The 23,698-nt window shown below is 41.2% G+C and overlaps 1 protein-coding gene across 1 annotated transcript; it reads right to left on the reverse strand.

The window, feature by feature from the left end:
• Positions 1–15: 15 nt before the first annotated feature.
• Positions 16–21,759, reverse strand: ATP4B (ATPase H+/K+ transporting subunit beta). Its single transcript, XM_075850297.1, has 7 exons — positions 21,648–21,759; positions 18,642–18,770; positions 15,068–15,181; positions 12,491–12,693; positions 2,565–2,621; positions 268–357; positions 16–177 (listed from the first exon to the last, which is right to left on the reverse strand). The coding sequence occupies exons 1-7, from the start codon at positions 21,757–21,759 to the stop codon at positions 16–18; spliced, it is 867 nt and encodes a 288-aa protein (XP_075706412.1).
• Positions 21,760–23,698: the final 1,939 nt, after the last annotated feature.

Consider the following 23,698-nt stretch of genomic DNA (forward strand, 5'->3'; position numbering starts at 1 on the left):
GTCACAGAGGGCAAATCACTTTTGTATTTTAAGTCTGAATGTCACTTTTCCTTCATACGGATCATGAGGGTTCTCATTTATAATGTTGCTCCCATTAACTTTGCACACAATTTCCATTTCCTTGTTGAACTTAACATTAGAAAGTTTCACCGCCACTAATGGGTTAGTGTAGTTTGGCTGAAAAAAAACAGAAAGTAAATTTTTTTTCGTTTTAGAGAGAAATAAAGAAATCTGAAGAAAATGGTTTTAACTATAGGAACGCAATACCTGAGCCTTCCTTCCATAATATGGGAAGTACTGCATACCAAAGGATCCATGTGGTGGAAAATACTCTACAGGCCCAAGATCATCTTCAACCTAGGTGGGGTAAGCATATATATTGTGATTCCAGAAACTAAAAGTCCTTAAAAATGTAGTAATTGTATAAACTAGGTTGTAAGTAATGTACACAATCATATGATAGTAGTAGGTAGGTAGTATGACTGTTGCTGTAAACAATGGATATGATATTGATTTTGACTAATCCTTTCATTTCTACATTTCTACATGTCCGACTCCATATGACTGGGAAAAGCTAAACCAACGCGTCTGTCTTCTTGACAACATGAAAAAAATCTTCATTTAAAGGAAGACAAAACTCACAACAAAATAAACCCAAATCCCAGAAATGTCTCCCATGATCTCATCCTTTGTTTGATTTTGTTTTGTCTTGTATTGAAATTAAAACGGAGAAATATAGTGTATAAAGAAATATTCTGTTTGTGTCCCAGGAGATCAGCCGTTTCCCCTTCTCAAATATAAATTTTAAAAGCCCCCCTTCCTGCACATGTACTCTGCCTACCAACCCAAAATAGAAGAGATCAGATGGAAGTTAACACTTGGGTTTTCTGCAACATTTATAAAAGGCTTCTTCAGGGACAAGCAAAAAATCCTGCACACTGTAGGTAAGGTTTCCCAATGTATCACTAGAGTATGCTATCACTTACTGATCATCGAAGTCCAACTTGCAGAACCCCCACCGATGCTTAGTTTTCCTGGATTAGAAAAACATGACTGCATTCTTCCAGAAACAGCGTCTCACCTGTCCATGGGTCGTTTCTGGTACTGCATCTTAGCTCCATTGATGTAAATGGGGCTGAGCTGCAATACCACACAGAGCATATGGACAGGTGTGCCACTTTTTTTGTTGTAAAGCAGTCATTTGTTTGTAATCTTGGACAACCCCTTTAAGCACTGTGGCCCATTACACTGTTGTCTTGCATAGTGACCCTACTGGTCACCCACTGTTCAGGTAACTGCAAAAGAACCCGCAGCCACTGGGCACGAGTTAGACCGACAGAATGTAATGGCATATTTGAGTGATATGCCATAGTATTCTGTGATGGTAATACCCCTTTAAGGAAAGTTAGAATATTATGTTCATTCCTCTAAACTTTTTAAGGCTACATTCACACAACAGTGAAAAAAATGGGCATTAAAAACTGATCAACTTTCAGTATTTCATGGCCGTTTTGCATCAGTGTGTCTCTTAATTTTCATCCATTTCCAGTCTGTCTGTCCATTTTTAATGGCCGTTTGACATCCGTTTTGCATTCATTTTTCATGGCCTTTTAAAAAAACCTGTCAGGCTTTTTTTGTCCCAACCCCCTGAAAACACCCAAAGGAAGGTCACATGTTCACCTAGACATTATTTACAGCCCCGCTGAAGATGATACCACACAGCCCCCTGTATAGGATGCCACACAGCCTCCCTGTATATGGTGCCACACACCTCCCTGTATATGATGCCACACAGCCTCCCTGTATATGGTGCCACACACCTCCCTGTATATGATGCCACACACCTCCCTGTATATGATGCCACACACCTCCCTATATATGATGCCACAAAGCCTCCCTGTAGATGATGCCACACACACCTCTCTGGAGAAAGCACCACCCCCCTCCCTGTAGTCATTTTCCAGGACTGTCTCTGTAAATTCTGGACAGTCCCGGAAAATTTGCTACAGTTGACAACTATGTACAATGCCCCCTGTACTAGCGCCACACTACCCTTGTAGTGAGCGCAACAATGTCGAACATTTATTAATAAACTTCCGGCTGAATGCGTCATCGCGTCGCCTTCGCAGGAACCCGAGAAGACTGGAGACCACACCTGAAGAAGTCACTGCATTGGTGAGTGTGTAGGGAATTCAGTGTCATCGCGCCACTGATAGCCATCAAGGAAACCAATAGTTCCCTTGCCTCTTGAATCCCCATGTCACAGATCCGTTTTTAACGGTTGTTACATGTATTGACGGCTGTTAAAAACGGATCCATTGACTTCCATGGGGGCCGTCTGACCGTGAAAACAGCCAAAAATAGGACATGTTCTATTTTTTGACGGCCAATATTCACGAGCCATTAAAAAAGCGGCCGTGTGAATACACCCATAGCCGTCAGACGGCCGTTTTTAACTGTTGTGTGAATGTAGCCTAAATTGATTTCACAGCATTATTATGCAAAAACATACAAGTAAACACCTGTAATTGTATAAAACAAAAGTAAGTGTAAATTGAACAAACCGTTGAGGAGCAATGTAGAGTAGGGGCTGTCTTATTGTCAGGGATGAAATTTATGATCTGAAAGTAAAGAAGAGTTAAATAGTGCTACAATTATCTAAATGAATTCCCTTCCATACCTAGGAATGTGCTATCTAGAACTGTACCTAGGAGGGGGCTGTCGAGGCATGTGCCCCGGATGCTGGGTACCAGGGGAGCTGCAAACAAGTCACTTTGCCTTGGCCAGTGAAGGAAAGTCTAGCTACCTCTCTGATCTAGAGACTTTTTTATGGACAAATTGTAAATACAAAATTATCCCCTTAAGGATGCAGACTAGTTTGGGCTTTAACCCCTTAATGACCGCCGATAGGCCTTTTCACGGCGGTCATTAGTGGGCTTTATTCTGATGCAATAGCCTTTTCACAGCGCTGTATAAGAATAAATAAACAGAGCAGGGAGCCGTTAAATCTTAAAATATTAGTATCGATCTCACCCGTTTAACCCCTCAGATGCGGCGCTCAATAGCGAGCTCCGAATCTGAGTGGTTTTGGAGAGAGGGAGGGAGCTCCCTCTCATCCCACCGACACCCGGCAATAAGATTGCCGAGTGTCTGTGTCTCCGATGGCAGCCGGGGGCCTAATAAAGGCCCCAGGTCTGCCTGTAGTAAATGCCTGCTAGGTCATGCCTCTGGCCAAGGCCCTAGCAGATGTCTGTCCGTTTTACACGGACAGGCATAATACACTGCAATACAAAAGTATTGCAGTGTAATATGCGATCATCCAATCGCTTTTATAATAAAGTCCCCTAGTGGAACTAGTAAACAAAAAGTTTAATAAAGGTAATAAAAAAAAATGTGAAAAAAAATCAAAAACCCAGTTTTTCCCCTTACAAAGTGCTTTACTATTAAAAAAACCCAAAATAAAGCAAAAAAGTTACACATCCGTAATGATCCCGACTATAAAGCTATTGCATTATTTAACCCGCACGGGGAACGCCGTAAAAAATAAAATGAAAAACTATGGAAAAATTGCTGGTTTCTGTGAATCCTGACTTAAAAAAAAATGTGATAAAAAGTGATCAAAAAGTCGCATCTACTCCAAAATGATACCAATAAAAACTACAAGTCGTGCCGCAAAAAAAAAGCCCTCATACAACCGCATCGTCGAAAAAATAAAAAAGTTATGGCTCTTCAAATATGGAGACACAAAAACAAATAATTTTGAAAAAAAAGTGTTTTTACTGTGTAAGTAGTAAAACAAACAAAATCTATACAAATTTGGTGTCGTTGCAATCGTAACAACCCGTTGAATAAAGTTATTGTGTTATTTATACCACAAGGTAAACTGCGTAGATTTAGGGTGCAAAAAAGAGTGGCAAAATGTCCGATTTTTTTCTATCCCCCCCCCCGAAAAAGTTAATAAAAGTTAATCAATAAATAATATGTACCCCAAAATGGTGCTATTAAAAAACACAACTTGTCCCGCAAAAAATAAGACCTTATATAGCTATGTCGATGCAAAAATAAAAAGTTATAGCTCTTCAAAGTGCCGATGGAAAAACGTAAAAAATGGCTTGGTCATTAGGGCCCAGAATGCAAGCAGGGGGAAGGGGTTAAAGGCATTCTCCAACGAGACCAACAACAACAACAGTGGTTTGAAAATGTGAAATAAAGCAACTTACTAATATACTGTTATTTTTAAAATTGCACGGATCATCCGACTGCAGCTGCGGTCACATGATCCCAGAAGTTTGTAGGCTTACCGTTAAGTTGTGACACTTCACAATCTCGAGTTGGAGGGAGATTCTTTCACCTCCCTGTATGTCGGCACGTGACCAGTGATGTGATGATAAAGCTTCCTATCTGGCGCACTTCATTAGCTAAGCCAGCCCCTTCATCACGTCACTGGTGACATGCCGACACACAGGGAGGGGGAAGAAGCTCCCTGCTACACACAACTTACCTGGAAGCCTCTGAATTTTGAGCAATTTCTGCGGTTTTAAAAATAACATTATATTAGTAAGTTTCTTTATTTCACATTTTGACACCACTTCATGGTTTTTTTGTCGTTGGACAACCCAGATACAGCAATTTTTCATATATTTTTTTTAATTTTTGCATTTTTTTAACTTTCTTTTGAAGTAGCCAGATGAGAGCTTGTAGCGGAATTGTTTTTTTTTTTATTGATTTCTATGGGAAAAAACGCAGGAATTCAGAGTCCATAGTTGACATGCTGCATAAATAAAATTACGCACTGCAGGTCAACTTCTGGATGGAATTTTTCCGCAGCGTATAGATGACATTTGTTAAATTACACCCACTTTGCTGCTACTGTATTTAGCTGTGTATTTTCTGTCCGCAATTCCGAACGGAAAATACGCAGCTATTCTGTTACATGTGGACAAGCCCTAAGTCCACATTAGTTTTGGACTAGGCCTTAGAGCTGATGACAAAACAATGTATGAGGCACCATCTATACTCCATGTATCATTGATTTAGATGAAACAGTCATTTTGTTGTATGAACGAGTTTTTATTAGTATGTGGGATTTTTTTTTATACCAGGAACGAGCAAAACAAGCTTAATTCACTATTGATCGTGCGTGATAATTCCGTCTCAAATTAAGCCAAAAACTGGCGCATTAGCCACACAACACATTTATGAAATGTTTTAGTTACTTTTGCGACTCACTAGACAAGTGTTTAGAAATAGAGATATGTCAAAGTGAATGGTAATTTGCGCCAGATTTTTTCTGGTGTGCGCCATAATTTTAATGCAAATTAATGGTATAAATTAAACCACCGCAGAGGTGGCATAATGAAGAGAAATGTGCCATAATGTTAACCCCTTCCCGTCGTAAACCATTTTCAGATTTTCATAGTGCCATTTATTGTGCCATATAATGTACTATGAAACGGGAAAAAAATTATTTGTGGGGTAGAAAATGAAAAAAAAACAGTGATCCCTCCATTGTTTTTTGCGCTTCGTTTTAACGGAATTCACTGTGCAATTAAAACAACATGTTACCTTTATTCTGTGGGTCAATACGATTACTGGGATACCAAATATATATAGTTTTGTGTCGCCAAAGTCTGAGAGCCATAACTTTTTTATTTTTCCGTCGATTAAGTGGTATGCGGGCTTATTTTTTGCTGGATAAGCTGCGAGGTTTTGATCACTTTTTATTCCATTTTTTTGTGGGAGTTGTGGTGACCAAAAAATAGCGATTCTGGCGTAAATGTTTTTTTTTGCGACATACACCGTGTGGCTTAAATAATGAGATATTGTAAATATTTCAGACTTTTACGGATGCAGCGATACCAATTATGTTTATTTTCTTTATTTTTTTACAATGCTTTAGGGGGAAAATGGGAAAAAAAAACCTTTATCTTACTAATTTTTACTTTTTTTTATTAGTCATCCTAGGGGATTTCAACCAGTGATCACTTGCACTATGTACTGCAATACTAAGGTATTGCAGTATATCGTCTTTCTGACAGGCTTCTATTAAGCCCTGACAGGGGCATGGCTTAATAGAAGCACAAAGATGGCAGACCTGGGGGCCTTCGTTAGGCCCCCAGGCTGCCATAGAAACCATTGCCGCCCCACGATTGCATTGTGGGGGGCACAATGAGCTGCTAGAGGTGGTCACCCCCTCTTTCTAAGGATTTAAATGCAGAGGTCGCTATTGACTGCGGCATTTAATGGGTTAAACGAGCGGGATCGCACTCGAGCGTGATCTTGCTCGTTACTGTGAAGTGTCGGCTGTAACATAGAGCCGACACCCGCATCGTATGGAGCGGCCTGACTCCGTGAGCCCCCTCCATACCTCCCCTACCTGGCTATGACGTAGCCATATGTCAAATGTCGGGAAGGGGTTAAATTTGGTGCATCTGCAGCTTAATTTATCTAGTTTTATGCTGTTTTGGTTTTAGACAGTATGGATATGTGCACACGAGAACTGGCTTTTACGTCTGAAAAGACAGACTGTTTTCAGGAGAAAACAGCTGCGTCGTTTCAGACATAAAAGCTCCTCCTCACATTTTGCGAGGCGTCTTTGACGGCCCAACATTTGAGCTGTTCTTCATTGACTTCAATGAAGAATGGCTCAAATTACGTTTCAAAGAAGTGTCCTGCAATTCTTTGACAAGGCAGTCGTTTTACGACGCGTAAATGACAGGTCGTCGGCACAGTACGTCGGCAAACTACGACGCGTAAATGACAGGTCGTCGGCACAGTACGTCGGCAAACCCATTCAAATGAATGGGCAGATGTTTGGCGACATATTGGAGGTGTATTTTCAGGCGTAAATCGAGGCATAATACGCCTAGTTTACGCCTGAAAATAGGTCGTGTGAACCCAGCCTATTAGTAAATCTGCCACCCTGTGTTATGCCTATTGCAGGGTCTGAGGGTGTAAGACATGACACAGAGATTCAAAAAGCACCAGAGATTCATGCACGGGGCCGCCTTAGGCCTACACTAGGCATAACACAGTGTCAGTTTTGCATGGAGTGTTCCTTTAAGGACTTATTCACACAGTGCAATTTTGATACCAGATTTCTTCATGTATTTTTTAAACCAAGACCAGAAACGGAACCTAAACAGAAAAAAATAAATAAAGGCCTTAGGCCCTGTTCACACTGAGTTTTTTGCAGGCAGAAAATTCTGCCTGGAAAAATCAGCTCCGGTTTTTTTTTTTTAAGTGGTTTTGCACCACAGGCATTTTATTGTTCAATATTTTTATTCATTTTTCAATAAAACAAATGAAAAACAAAAAAAAATGTGGAAAAAACAGTCACCTCAACGACCAACATGTCATCTTAGCGACACAAATAAGATAGCATAGTGACAAAAAGTAAGGATGCATTACTATGACAGAGAAGAGAACCAATACATCGTCATAAGCAAATCCACATTTCAAGCATGTAAATCTCGTAGTATGATTCATTATATCTTCATGAACATCAATAAGCTGGAAATACATGAAAAAATAAGTATATGCGTAACTTTTCTGTAAATAAAATTATAATGTAATAGTAGAAAAGGAAAGGAAGGGGAGAAGAGAAAGGGAGGCAGAAGGAGGTTACAATTAAATGGATAAGTAATGTTTCCATGGAGCCGAAGTTTTTTCAAATTGATCCTGTTTATCTAGGAGTTGACTGTGAAGTTGATCATTGATTATTACCCATGACATTTTATTTTTAACTAATTCCATAGGGATCTTGATTGTGGGCCAAGATCTAGCAATAGCCAGTTTGGCTGCCAACAGAACATATCGAATCAATCTTTTGAGGTGTCCTGACATCAGGGGCAATGAGCCATTAAGTAAGGCAATAGAAATATCTTTATTAAATACAGATGTGAAGCTGTTAGCTAAGGTGTTGGCAAGGAGGCTACAGCAGGTGATCCCAGGAATCATTCACCCAGATCAGAACGGTTTTATTCCGGGTCGAAGTACTAGTAATTGTCTGCATAGACTGTACACTAATATGCAAATGGGAAAGGGGGAGCTCCGCTCCATCCTGTCTTTAGACGCTATCAAGGCGTTTGACAGGGTGGAGTGGCGGTTCCTATGGAGAGTAATGACAAGGTTTGGCATAGGGGATACATTTATAAATTGGGTTAAAATAATGTATTCTGCCCCATTGGCCAGGGTAAATGTAAATGGTGAACTATCTGAACCAATTATGTTTTCTCGGGGAACACGGCAGGGCTGCCCCCTCTCTCCGCTTCTATTTGCTATTTTTATAGAACCATTAGCCATGTTGATTAGGGGCGATAAAGAGATTAAGGGAAGGGGATAAAATGGTTCTGTATGCTGATGATATTTTATTATGCTTGAAAGAAACCCCAACTTCCGTTCATAGAACGATGCAGGTACTGGAGACCTATGGTAGATTTTCGGGTCTTAGAATCAATTGGTCCAAATCATTTCTTCTCCCATTGGATCAGGAACAGGACTCCCCTTTTGGAGATCTTACTATCCTAAGATTGGGCCAGGTATTTGAATATCTGGGTATAACCGTCTCAGGAGTTGTTGAGAGATTTAGTGCCTTGAATACGCTACCAGTGATCAAGAAGGTCAGATCAAAAATAGCGGTATCGCAGAAACTTCCCTTATCCAGGGCTGATAGGATTGGTCTGGTTAAAATGGTGGTGCTTCCACAGGTCTTATATGTACTGACCGCAACACCAGTGTGGATAGACAACAATACATTTAAGATGTTGGAATCTTTAATGAATTGATTTGGGGAAGAAAACGTGTTAGGATGAAACAGGTTTATTTGGGCAAGAATACGTCTGAAGGGCGATTATCCTTTCCTTACTTCCGGGGGTACCTTGTGGCCGCCGGATTGATTCTTCTGATTCAATGGGAGAAGGACCCAACCCTCAGGAGGTTGCTTGATTCAGTGGGAAAGAAAGCTGGGAATATTTTTGAGTTATTGGAGACAGGCCTACTGGAGATGGAACCACTGAATAAATGGCCCCTGAGTCTGATGTTGTCCCGTTCATGGCGAGCACTGAGAGAGATGTTAGGTTTTAAAGGAATTCTCAAGTTTACTCCAATTTGGGTAATTATAATTTTAGAGAATTTGGGACAATTCCGGATATAAATTTCTGGAAAAATAGAGGGATTATTTTTATCTCACAGATTATTATGGATAAACAAATAGTCACTTTTGATAACTTGAAAGAATGGTATCGTATTGAAGAGAAGTATTTATTTCGATATTACCAGATTCAGCACGCATGTAAGCAAATTGATGTAGCACGGATTCAATTGGAATCTCACATGATAATTGACTATTTATTAGTAGTTTCACAAAGGAAAAAAATCACTTTCACATATTTACCGCTCTATTATGAGCACATTTGGAAAGCAAATTCACTTTAGAGCACAAGCCAAATGGGAAAGAGATCTAGGACCAAAGGATGAATCTCACTGGGATCATTGTTATTGGAGTATTAGCACGGTCTCTCTCAGTGCCACCCATAGGATGGTTCAATTCAATATAACGCATAGATTGTATTATACGCCTATATCCCTACAGTCAATGAATTTGAAGGCAAACTCTTTCTGCCTACGTTGCCAACACCCCCAGGCGGCCTTTTTGCATTTAATTTGGGCTTGCCCTGGAATAGCCCAATTTTGGAGGGAGATCTGCTCGGAGATCAGCGGTTCTTATGGACTGGTTGTCCCATTAGAGGTTGAGTACCTGATTTTGGGCAATTTAAGCGATTTGCAGATGTCAAAGGACAAAAGAGCTTTATTGCGGAAATTGCTCTTCTTGGCCCGTCTTCTGATTGCTAGACTGTGGGGGTCTAGCTCTCACCCAACACTGCAAAACTGGCTGGGTTTGGTTGGTAAAATTAAGAAATATGAAAAGGTATGGTATGGCAATGCCAACAACATCGCTAAATGGGAACGTACCTGGCTATAGGCTAGGGTAAGTTCTCAGAGTAACAAGTAAGATGGAGTTAAAAGGCATATTTTTATTTATTATGAGTTTTTTTTTCCTTTTTTTATTTTTTTTTATTTTCCTTCATTTCCCTCCCCCCTCCCTCCGACCTCCTCTCCCACAGTATCATCCACTTCTCTTCAGAACGCCCAGCTTCTGCCAGATCACGCTGTGACGTCACTCACAGGTCCTGCATCGTGTCAGACGAGCGAGGACACATCGGCACCAGAGGCTACAGTTGATTCTGCAGCAGCATCAGCGTTTGCAGGTAAGTAGCTACATCGACTTACCTGCTAACGCCGATGCTGCTGCAGAATCAACTGAAGCCTCTGGTGCCGATGTGTCCTCGCTCGTCTGACACGATGCAGGACCTGTGAGTGACGTCACAGCGTGATCTGGCAGAAGCTGGGCGTTCTGAAGAGAAGTGGATGATACTTCTCATCAGAACGCCCAGCTAGTAAAAGTATTAAAAACGCCCCGATGTACGCACATAATACACGCCCACTTGGACTTTTACTTTTAAACACACCCACTTGGACTTTTGCAAGCCTCATTTGCATAACTACAAAAATGGTCATAACTTGGCCAAAAATGCTCGTTTTTTAAAAATAAAAACGTTACTGTAATCTACATTGCAGCGCCTATCTGCTGCAATAGCAGATAGGGGTTGCAAAATCTGGTGACAGAGCCTCTTTAAGGCAGGGTCATTCCACCGAGAAGCTACGCACCAATTCCTAAAGTCAGGACAATACTCCTCAACAGGTCTCTTACCCTGACGTAAGGTCACCAGCTGACTCTCAGCAAAGGCAGTCCTGTCAGTCTCGTCATAAATGAGTCCGAGAGTAGAAAAGAAAAGATCAACGGAGGAAAGTTCAGGGGCGTCAGGAGCCAAGGAGAAGGCCCATTCTTGGGGCCCTTCCTGGAGCCAGGACATAATTATACCCAGGCTCTCAGAACCTGAGGAGTGGGGCTTTAAACGAAAATAGAGCCTACAACTCTCCCGAAAGGAGAGAAAAGTCTTCCGGTCCCCTGAGAACCGGTCAGGCAACTTGAGGTGGGGTTCAAGAGGTGAGGTGAGGGGCACTACCATGGTAGCATCAGGCTGGTTGACCCTCTGAGCCAGGGCCTGGACCTGTAGGGAGAGACCCTGCATTTGCTGAACCAGGGTCTCAAGGGGGTCCATAGTAGTGTGAGGGACCAGGGTAGAGTAGGTATATGGGCTTGTGATTATGTAATGATGGGGGTAAGGAAACAGACAAGTTAGCCCTAATCTACCCGCCACTCAGTCCCTGCCTACTTGCAACGACCCGCCCTAGGCGACGGGGTACAACTGGGCGACGGTCCCTACGCTCAATAAGTGCACGACAGACAAACAGACAAGGGTACACAGAAGCAAGGGAAAAGGGGCAGTTGAACGAGAGGTGAACGAGTCGAGTCAAACCAGGAGTGTACGAGGTACCAAACGCAGAGCAGGAGAGTAGTCAGTAAGCCAGGGTCAATATGAAGCAGGGTCAAATGGTACAAGAAGCTGCAGCAGGGCCAGGAAACAAAACGAGAAGAATCACAAGCAAGGAGGAACAGGAAAGGCAGGTATAAATAGACAGAGCGCGGGAGCTAGCTCCGTCTGGCCAGGCTATGATAGGCTCTCCCACTCCTAAGCCTGCCATCCTGAGTGGTGGAAGATGGAGTCAGTCTCACAGACATAGAAGCAGGTGCAGACTGATTACCTATGGGTGTGGATACAGAAGCTGTGCCTGGCAGATCCTTAACAAATAGTCTATGTGTGACGTCTATGGGATACGATAAACAGATGCCTAATAGTGGCTTCTGTAACCCATAGACCATAATGGTATCAGTTTAACGGATACATCTGGAAATCTCATGACCTCAGTTTATGACTTTAACGGATACGTTTAACGGATACCATTACAGTCTATGGTGACGGGTGCCACTGTTAGTGTGTATACATCCAACATAGGCCATTTGATGTGATGTGAAGATAGGCCTTATGTAAAACATGTGTCTATATGTGCTGCATAAATCAAGTTCAAGCTCATATTTGGTTTTCAAAATGGTTTATAGTTTTAAGTTCATTGGTAAATCAACACATTCATTGATTACTGGGAAAGTACTTAAACTCCAAGAAAGTGTGTGTCTAATGTGAATAACACAGTAAAAGCCCGAATTCAGACGACTGTAGTATATGTTCCTGTGACGGCCGTTAATACAACGGTCGTCACATGGACGCATGTATTTCAATTGGGCCGTTCAAGAATAGAACATGTTCTATTTTCTTCCGTTTTCACGGATTCCTCGATAGACTCAAGTCCATGGGGATCCGTGAAAACGGGACCCGCACAGGTGCAACTCGGACGTGAAAAACTGCTGTTTTTTACTTTCGAGTTTGCACTCGTTCGTGTGAATCTGGCCTAACAGTGAAGGAAATGAATGACCGGTTAACATTGACATTTTTAGTTCTGGTAAACTTACCCTGTTGATTTTTATGAAGAGACAGGGCTGTCCTGATGAAAAGCCAAATGTGTGATCCTTATCATAGGAGCAATTTCCAAGCATATCGGTAGTGAACTGACAGGCATATTTAGTACGTCCGCTACCCGTCAGTGTTGATTTTACATCACTGGCGTTATTACATTTCTTGTTCCCCATTTCGTGCTGGTTGGTTTTGTTGTACACTGTAATGTATTATGACAATAATTGAGATATAGAATATTTCTATACCACATAAATTACCCATGTATACAAATGCTATAATTTTTATACTTTTTTTTAAATACTTGTGTTTTAATATGTGGGCTGACAAATAGGATGTGGTTGCTGGTTGTTATAAATAATATTAGAGCCTTTGCCTGCTGCATTATCCCCTTTATCTGAATTACTACAGGATTTTCTTTTGCCATCACGCTGACACCTGTGCCCGGGGCATAAGACCCACCAGCCCCCCTCTCCCCCAGCTTGGTCCCTGAAAGTTTCAGAACTATGACATTTTTATGTCCTGCCAAGACTGTATGTATGTTTGTGTTAAGGGTTTAAAGGGAACCTGTTAGAAACTCCTTGCTGCCGTCTCATGCCAGGATAGAGTAGTGGCTGACACGCAGATTTCAAAAGTCTGACCTTTATGTGGGATAGTTATGTGATTTTGGAGAACATACATTTTAAATGTGGCAGCGCGTTGCGAGCACTAGGCGAAAGGAGTCTGGCATATTCATGACCTACAGCTCCATCCGTCCAGACGCCGATGATTGACAGCTTTCGCCTTATTACTGTGCATAGGGAGAAAGTTGTCAATAAGTGGCCATTGGGTGGGGCAAGCGTCAGTTCACGAAAACGCCGTACTCCTTCCTACCGGCGCTCGCATCGTGCTGAAACATTTAGGGTTTGTTCACACATGGCGGATACGCTGCAAAAAGCACACAGCGTAGCCTCCTTGGTCACAGCAGGGAATTCCGGCCCAAAAAACTGTTTTCGGCCAGAATGTCCACTGCGGAAAACTGCACGTTTAAAAAAAAATGTTTCATACTTAAAGAGGCTCTGTCACCAGATTTTCAAACCCCTATCTACTATTGCAGCAGATCGGCGCTGCAATGTAGATAACAGTAACGTTTTTTTTTTTCAAAAACGAGCATTTTTGGCCAAGTTATGACCATTTTTATATTTATGCAAATGAGCCTTTCTTAAATACAACTGGGCGTGTTTAAAGTTATGTCCAAGCGGGCGTGTATTGTGTGTGTACATCTGGGCGTTTTTACTTGTTTTACTAGCTGGGCGTTGTGAATGGAAGTGTATGATGCTGACGAATCAGCATCATCCACTTCTAGTCACAATGCCCAGCTTCTGGCAGTGCACAGACACACAGCGTGTACTCGCGAGATCACGCTGTGACGTCACTCACTTCCTCCCACAGGAACTTCATCGCGTCGGATGAGCGAGGACACTCTGTGTGTCTGAACTGCCAGAAGCTGGGTGGTGACAATGAGAAGTGGATGATGCTGATTCGTCAGCATCATACACTTCTATTCACAACGCCCAGCTCGTTGAAAAAAACTAAACGTTACTGTTATCTACATTGCAGCGCCGATCTGCTTCAATAGTAGATAGGGGTTTGAAAATCTGGTGACAGAGCCTCTTTAACTGTAGCCTTGGCGACGCGCCCCTCAGCCACCCTGCAGCTCGGCTTCCTGGGATGACGTTTCATCCCATGTGATCACTGTAGCCTGTGATTGGCTGCAGCGGTCACATGAGATGAAAAGTCATCTCAGGAGGCTGACCTGGATGAAGAAGCACAGAGTTCTGGGTAAGTATAAGATTTATTTTTTTCTGAGTTGCGATTTTTGCATTGGAATACGTAGCAGCTTTTCCGCCACAAAAATTGCAACATCTGCTATGAATTCAATGGGGAAAACTTGCAACAAAAAAGCAGCGATTACACAAATACAATTGACATGCTGCAGATTAAAAAAATGCACAGCAGGTCAATTTCTTAACGGTTTCTCCGCTTATAAGTTATGCAGCGTGTGAATGAGATTTGTTCAAATCTCATCCACTCTGCTGCTACTGTGTTGTGCTGCGGATTTTCCGCAATGAAATCTGCAGTATTTACGCTATGTCAGAACCTAGTCCTTAGGCCCCATGCATACGACCGTGCCTGTAATCATGGTCCGTGATTACAGGCACAGACGGCTGCGGAGAGTCATCCGTATTTGTCGGTCCGTAAAATAAAAAAATAGGACATGTCCTATTGTTTTGCGGAAGGCTTCAACGGCACGGACATCTTCCCGTAAATATACGGGAAGGTGTCCGTTGGCAATAGAAATGAATGGGTCCGTAATTACGGACCGTATTTACGGTCCATAATTAGGGATGAAATCTACAGTCATGTACATGGGGCCTTAATCTGTAAATTCTCACAGACCACCGAAATCAGCGTTTCTGTCACTACTTAATGGTGTCCGTAGCAAGAGCAGCATGAAGTTGCTGACAGCTTCCCTATAAGTTCCATCCACTGCCAAAATAGTACATAGCAATAATGTTGCATTAATAAAGGCATACCTGAAAGATAATTGCATAGACTTTTCACTATTCCTTCGTAAGACTTTTTATCTGAAATGTTGTAAATCAATTCAATTCCACCGTCTCCATACACATCTGGCCTTATTGTCACACCTGTCAAGCACAAATGTACATTTAAGATCTTACTTGGAAATATTTTCATTTTATTGCATCATAAAAATATATTTTCTATGAAAATGTATTATTAATTTTCATTTCTCCACTACAGTTGGTGAAAGAACGAGTAGTAGGAGCAGTTATTTCGGTAGAATCTTAGACATATCTGACCCCTAGTTCGGTCTTATTCACACGCTGCTTGAAAAACACTAAATGTCTGAATGGACCCATTGAATTGCATAGGTCCGTGAGACGTCCGTTGTTTTAACGTGCGTAACATGGACGTGAAATACTCTCGTGTGAATAAGGCCTTAGTATAAGGGCTTGTTCACATGGCTTATTTTCTGGCAGAAAAATACAAAGCTGATTTCAAGAGAAATCAGCCTCTGAAAACCAGGTGTTTTTAGTGCAGAATTTCAAAGCATTTTTCGCATTGTCAATAGGAAATTTAAAAATTCAGCTTCAAAATGCCTCGAGAAGTGACATGCCCTTCTATTTTCGAGGCGTGTTTTTTTAAACAGTGGCATAAAATTAAATATTGCATGAACTATATAATCATATCATTTACATAGCTTTTTACCATTTACCATAGCGCTTATAAATTGTATTTCGGTCTATAATACGAGCATTTTTTTTTAAAAATAAGCAGTGTGAACATGCTCTTAGACTGTCTACAGTTTGATCCCCATTAAGGTATGTGATATGGTTCCATAGTGCAGAATGCATAGTTCAATGTGGGGTGCCAATGCGGATATATGCTACAATTTTTGTTATGCGGATTCCATAATTTTTTTTTGCGTATACCACTCTTTTATTATAGGAAGGTATAAATGGCCCCTTTGGTATGAATTATCTTCCTATGTGCCATCCATGTGATACAGATCCCATATACGGTCATGTGCAGGTGTCTAGATTTTGGAATGTGAATGAGTTTAACTGAACAATTTTTGATCCAATTAGATGCAATTTAAATCTGCAATAATTGTATACGGTACTTGAAATGTAAAAAATAAGTGTTTTTAATTAACCAGTGTCAGATCATTTCATCGCATGTACCAGACATTGTAGCGTTTACTGCCAGCATAGACCTAATTGTACATGTATGGTTCACATTTTATGCTTTACACCACTTTCACACGGTAGTATTCTTGTCATTATTTTGCATCAGTATTTGGAAGCCAAAGCTAGGAATTGAAAAAAACTGAAAAAGTATAATGGAAGAATTTGCACTTCTTCTGTGCTTTGGACCCGCTCCTGGTTTTGGCTTCCAAATACTGATGCAAAATACTGCCATGTGAAAGTGGTCTTACACTCTATCTATCTATCTATCTATCTATCTATCTATCTATCTATCTATCTATCTATCTATCTATCTATCTATCTATCTATCTATCTATCTATCTATCTATCTATCTATCATCTATCTATCTATCTTTCTATCTATCTATCTATCTATCTATCTATCTATCTATCTATCTATCTATCTATCTATCTATCTATCTATCTATCTATCTATCTATCTATCTATCTATCTATCTATCTATCTATCTATCTATCTATCTATCTATCTATCTAGATGATGGATAGATAGATAGATAGATAGATAGATAGAGATATGTGCGTTTTAGCAAACCATCATGCAAGGCAATAGATCAAAAGAGACAAAAAATAATTATTTATCACTAGTGCGAACGATCCTCTTAGATTCCATTTTAAGTGGCATACAGAAATATAATTAAGTGCTCCGATATTAGGTTACATAATTGTCATTCCTTCAATGTTCTGTAGTCATAATCCGGTTCAACAGAATATCCCAAGCACATTATATACAGTGGAGGAAATAAGTATTTGATCCCTTGCTGATTTTGTAAGTTTGCCCACTATCAAAGTCATGAACAGTCTAGAATTTTTAGGCTAGGTTACTTTTACCAGTGAGAGATAGATTATAGAAAAAAAAAAAAAAAGAAAATCACATAGTCAAAATTCTATATATTTATTTGCATTGTGCACAGAGAAATAAGTATTTGATCCCCTACCAACCATTAAGAGTTCAGCCTCCTCCAGACCAGTTACACGCTCCAAATCAACTTGGTGCCTGCATTAATGACAGCTGTCTTACATGGTCACCTGTATAAAAGACTCCTGTCCACAGACTCAATTAATCAGTCTGACTCTAACCTCTACAACATGGGCAAGACCAAAGAGCTTTCTAAGGATGTCAGGGACAAGATCATAGACCTGCACAAGGCTGGAATGGGCTACAAAACCATAAGTAAGACGCTGGGTGAGAAGGAGACAACTGTTGGTGCAATAGTAAGAGAATGGAAGACATACAAAATGACTGTCAATCGACATTGATCTGGGGCTCCATGCAAAATCTCACCTCGTGGGGTATCCTTGATCCTGAGGAAGGTGAGAGCTCAGCCAAAAACTACACGGGGGGAACTTGTTAATGATCTCAAGGCAGCTGGGACCACAGTCACCAAGAAAACCATTGGTAAAACATTACGCCGTAATTCATTAAAATCCTGCAGTGCCCGCAAGGTCCCCCTGCTCAAGAAGGCACATGTACAGGCCCATCTGAAGTTTGCAAATGAACATCTGGATGATTCTGAGAGTGATTGGGAGAAGGTGCTGTGGTCAGATGAGACTAAAATTGAGCTCTTTGGCATTAACTCAACTCGCCGTTTTTGGAGGAAGAGAAATGCTGCCTATGACCCAAAGAACACCGTCCCCACTGTCAAGCATGGAGGTGGAAACATTATGTTTTGGGAGTGTTTCTCTGCTAAGGGCACAGGACTACTTCACCGCATCAATGGGAGAATGGATGGAGCCATGTACCGTCAAATCCTGAGTGACAACCTCCTTCCCTCCACCAGGACATTAAAAATGGCTCGTGGCTGGGTCTTCCAGCACGACAATGACCCAAAACATACAGCCAAGGCAACAAAGGAGTGGCTCAAAAATAAGCACATTAAGGTCATGGAGTGGCATAGCCAGTCTCCAGACCTTAATCCCATCGAAAACTTATGGAGGGAGCTGAAGATCCGAGTTGCCGAGCGACAGCCTCGAAATCTTAATGATTTACAGATGATCTGCAAAGAGGAGTGGGCCAAAATTCCATCTAACATGTGTGCAAACCTCATCATCAACTACAAAACAACGTCTGACTGCTGTACTTGCCAACAAGGGTTTTGCCACCAAGTATTAAGTCTTGTTTGCCAAAGGGATCAAATACTTATTTCTCTGTGCACAATGCAAATAAATATATATAATTTTGACAATGTGATTTTCTTTTTTTTTTTTTATATAATCTATCTCTCACTGGTAAAATTAACCTACCCTAAAAATTTTGGACTGTTCATGTCTTTGACAGTGGGCAAACTTACAAAATCAGCAAGGGATCAAATACTTATTTCCTTCACTGTACTAGTGATTAATGCATGGTTAAAATTACCTGGCGACTGCAGTAGATCTTGATAATCTGGTTCGTAAGGACTGATTGTTTTCATCAGAGAGTAGATGGAGAGTGCAAAAAGTCCAATCATCACAATGTAAAAAGCCACATAGTAAAGACTTATATACACTGTAAAGAGAAACATCATACATTTATTTTGTATATATATTTTCTGTATGATCCATCACTAAACAACTGCTGTAATACTTTACTAAACAACAAAAAGACAATTATTTGTAAAATTTAATATTGCGTTCACTTATTTTCTTGTAATTATATATTTTATCTCTTTTAGTAATATCTATATATGCCTTTAAATGTATTTACAGTTAGGACATTTTTTAATTCTGAGTATCCCTTAAATGAATCAATTTTATAAAAGTGATGACAATTTCATACATGGTTGTCAAAATCCATGGTATTCTAATGTGGCTTACTAAGTTATCATTGACGTCACGTAGCATTAGGGCATGGCCACACGTAGTGAATTTCTTCCGCAACTGTCCGCTTCAATGCCGCACAGAATCTGCGTTGCAGATTCTGTTGCGGATCTGCCCAAAATGGGCAATAAATTGATGCGGACTAGCCGCTGCGTATTGAGGGGAAAGTACTTCCCTTCTCTCTATCAGTGCAGGATAGATAGAAGGGACAGCACTTTCCCTAGTGAAAGTAAACGAATTTCATACTTACCGGCCATTGTCTTGGTGACGCGTCCCTCTTTCGGCATCCAGCCCGACCTCCCTGGATGACGCGGCAGTCCATGTGACCGCTGCAGCCTGTGATTGGCTGCAGTCGTCACTTAGACTGAAACGTCATCCTGGGAAACCGGACTGGAGGAAGAAGTAGGGAGTTCTCGGTAAGTATGAACTTCTTTTTTTTTTTACAGGTTGCTGTATATTGTGATCGGTAGTCACTGTCCAGGGTGCAGAAACAGTTACTGCCGATCGCTTAACTCTTTCAGCACCCTGGACAGTGACTATTTACTGACGTCACCTAGCAATGCTCCCGTAATTATGGGTGCACACACATAGTCACCCGTAATTACGGGTGCACACACGTAGTCACCCGTAATTATGGGTGCACACACGTAGTCACCCGTAATTACGGGAGCCCCATTGACTTCCTCAGTCTGGCTGTAGACCTGGAAATACACATAGGTCCAGCCAGAATGAAGAAATGTCATGTTAAAAAACCAATACGCTCTGCAGCACACATAACATGTACATTACATCTGCGGACTTCATTGCATAATTTTGAATCTCCATTGAAGTCAATGGAGAAATTCCGCAATGAGTCCGCAACCAGTCCGCCACATGTCCGCAACAACCATTGTATGCTGCGGACACCAAATTCCGCACCGCAGCCTATGCTCCGCAGCGGAATTGTCCGCAACGTGCAAACGAACCCAACCACAGAGCAGTGAGTATCCGCAGCGGAATTCCAGAGCAAATCCGCTACGTGTGGCCTTGCCCTTAAACTGCCAAATATATTTCACAATTAAAAGAGACAAATGTCAAACTTTTCTAATAAATTCATGAATAATTCAGATGATTTTACTTGGTTGGGTCTGATCATCTTGCTACCATAGAAAGAAACATTTTTGTCATGAGTGTCCATTACTGGTCGTATGGGACAAATAATCTTTAGTGGACCAATGAACTTCTCTAGGACAAAGTGTTACGCTAATGACTTCCATTTTTTCTCATAATATTTTAATGGATCCTGAGGTTTATTTAATAATTTTCTTTATTTCATGTCCATGTAGTCTTATGAATGCATTTCCTCACATGAAGGAACATCCATTCAAAATCCAGGACTTTTTAAAGTTGTCTTGACCTATCCCAGGGCTCCCTTCATAACACTGTACATTGCTGCAATCCCTGTAGGATCAGATATAGGTTCCATAATTATGTACATAGTAGATTAGGTGTTATCACAATACAGAAAGCTGCTAGTTATAGCTTCCAAGTGTGACCTTGAAATTAAAAAGGGATTTTAACCAGGTTATTTCACTTTCATGTTTTAGGCCCCATGCACACGAACGTGCTTTTGCGGCCCAATTCCCCCGGGAGAATTGCAGCCCCATTCAATTCTATGGGCTCATGCACACGACCATGGTTGCCACGGTCCAGGCTCATTAAATATAATGGACGCGGCCATGTGCACGGCCGCGATTTGCAGGCGGCTCGCGGGTGACACTCTGCAGCCGGCCGACCCGAAAATCACGGCCGTGCACATGGCTACGGTCGTGTGCATGAGGTCTTACTCAAAGGAAATGTCAAAGATGGTAGATATTAGGTGGCCATGACTCAAGAGCTCATGACGTGACCAAAGCATTATCTTCTGCGTCTAATCTCAAACTCATACTTTCCACATTTGCCTCTTAGGAATATCGTTCCAGTGTGATTATTTTTCCACTAATTTTATATAGTTATTTTTATAATACAAGCTATTTGGCACCTGATACCATAACTGACCTGCGTCTTATAGTTTCTGTCTATGCCTAAAATGTCAAATAGATGTCTTATTCATCCAAATAGTAGCCTGAGAGAACATTGTCCTAGAATTGTTATAGAATTTTATGTAAGAATAACTTGTTAGCATTAGCTGTCATAACTGTATGCATTGTTATAAATAGAAAGCATTTGCCGTGAAAAATTTCATAGCAAAAAGGATATAGAAAAAACATGTAAATGCGGGCAAATTTTTTATGCGTTTGTCTCTATGGGATGACTGACACCTTATATCCGAAAAAAAAAAATATATATAATAAGCTCTTGAGTATCATAAATAACATTCCCCTTCCAATAAATTAGCCCTTCAGTTCTCCTGTCATTGCATGTGCACCAAATGGAAAATGGTTAGAGGTCTCCTATTTTATTTTTAACACCAAAGTTTACTGATACTGTACTTGTTTCCATGGAAATGTTTTCTCTTTTTGTATGTGTATAAGTGACATAACAATTAATATAATTTATATTTGTCATATGTTTTAGCAGAACATACCCCATTTGATTAAGGTTCTACCCAACAGCTCTCCTGTGTCAGGGTTCCATACAAAGCGGCCAAAGTTTTCCATTCGCTCACTACATGTCCTCTTTTCATTAAACGTCGCCATTTCTGATGACCAGGATTGAACCCCTTCTGCAGCACACCAAATCCAAGACAAAGGCGGCCCCTAGCCAGTCTCTCACTCTCTTTTATAGAAACTTCTGAAGGTTGTTTAGATGTCATTAAGTTCTACCATCAAATCAGATCAAATATTCTTCCTGCATTAGCATTGTTATCTTCTTGCTGCTGATATCACACAGTAAAGAATCTGTGGATATCACATGCCCTCCATTCTCACCTACACGATCCATTAACCAGCATTAGCATTTTCTTGCCTTGTGTAAGTGCACCTTGATTAGTTTATTTACCTTGATAAGGACATTAGAATTCATGCATCACGGCTTTATAAACTTTTCTCATTTTATTTAAATTTAGTCTGGCAAAGGCAAGCAATTTTATTTTATTTTTTTCGTGCATGTGAAAAAAATAAAATACTAAGACCTGCCAGCTTCCAGAAACATATACTATGTGGCCATAAGTTTAAGGACACGTGAAAAGCAAATACATATGTATGGCAATGGCTTGCTAGAACAGCCTACACCAGGGGTCAGGAACCTTTTTGGCTAAGAGAGCCGTAAACGCCACATATTTTGAAATATAATTCCACGAGAGCCGTACAATATGTTTAAAGGGCCATTGACAGATCTTTGCCCTGATAGTGGTCCTTTAAATCAGTTTCTTATGCCCACAAGAGATTAATTTAAAGCCCCCAAGAGTGTAATATGGGTGGCAGATGTTTTTTAAGGCCATATTTTTTTTTTTTTTTTGGGGGGGGGCTATATAATGGATTATGTGGGATTATTTTCAGGGGTGAAGTGGGAAGGGGGGGTTGGTGGGACACACTGTATTACACAGCCCCTTTATTGATGCAGCTCACTGCTGCTGACCATGAGGCTGTGTAACAATTTCCATGTTATAATGTTCACATTCAAAGCAGCAGCACAGCCAGGGGTTTCTGGAACGTCCAAGGGAGACACAAGGGAGGAGGCAGATGCCGCTTCACTAGGGGACGCTACGGCTGCTATAGCGGTATTTACGCCACTGCGCATAGGTTTGTACGGCGTAAAACTACAGCTCCCAGCATGGCCGAAACAATGATAAGGATATGCTGGGAGATGCGGTTTCACAAAAAAAAACATACCACCATCATCTCGCTGCAGATCATACAGTGACTACATTACTGATTAGAGGCAGAATAAACATTTACATTAAGTGACTCACCGGTGACGTCTCAGATTCTAGTTCTTTTCTTCTCCCTCCGGTTCAGACATCTATGATGGATTTCTCCCGGCCATGACCCACTTCTGCAGTTTTCCGTTTAGATGTCTTCAGCTTCTCACTTTTAAAACATTTCTGCACCTGTAAACAAAGTTACAATTCTCAACACATCTAAATATAACTGTCTCACACACACACACACACACACACACACACACACACACACACACACACACACACACACACACACACACACACACACACACACCGTGCCCCCTGTAGATAGTGCCCCCTGTAGATAGTGCCCCCTGTAGATAGTGACCTACATAGAAGCCCCTGTAGATAGTGCCCACATATGGACTCCAGAGCTGCAAGGCAATAGTGCTAACCACTGAGCCACCGTGCTGCCCTACATATAGCTTCCCCTATAGTTAGTGCTCCACGTATAGCCCACCTCTGTAGATATTGTCCCACATATAGCCCACCCCTGTAGACTGTGCACTACATATAGCCACCCTGTTGCTAGTGCCCCACAGGTAACCCACCCCTGTATATAGTGTCCCACACATAGCCCACCCCTATAGAAAGTACCCTAAAAAATAGCTCCCCTATAGATAGTGCTCTACATATAGCCCACCCCTGTATAGTGTCTCACATATACTGCCCCACATATAGACCCCCCTGTAGATAGTGGCCCACACCCCCACATATAGACCCCCCTGTAGCTA

The sequence above is a fragment of the Rhinoderma darwinii genome, chromosome 2 (assembly GCF_050947455.1).
Source record: "Rhinoderma darwinii isolate aRhiDar2 chromosome 2, aRhiDar2.hap1, whole genome shotgun sequence".
Classification (NCBI taxonomy): Eukaryota; Metazoa; Chordata; class Amphibia; order Anura; family Rhinodermatidae; genus Rhinoderma; species Rhinoderma darwinii.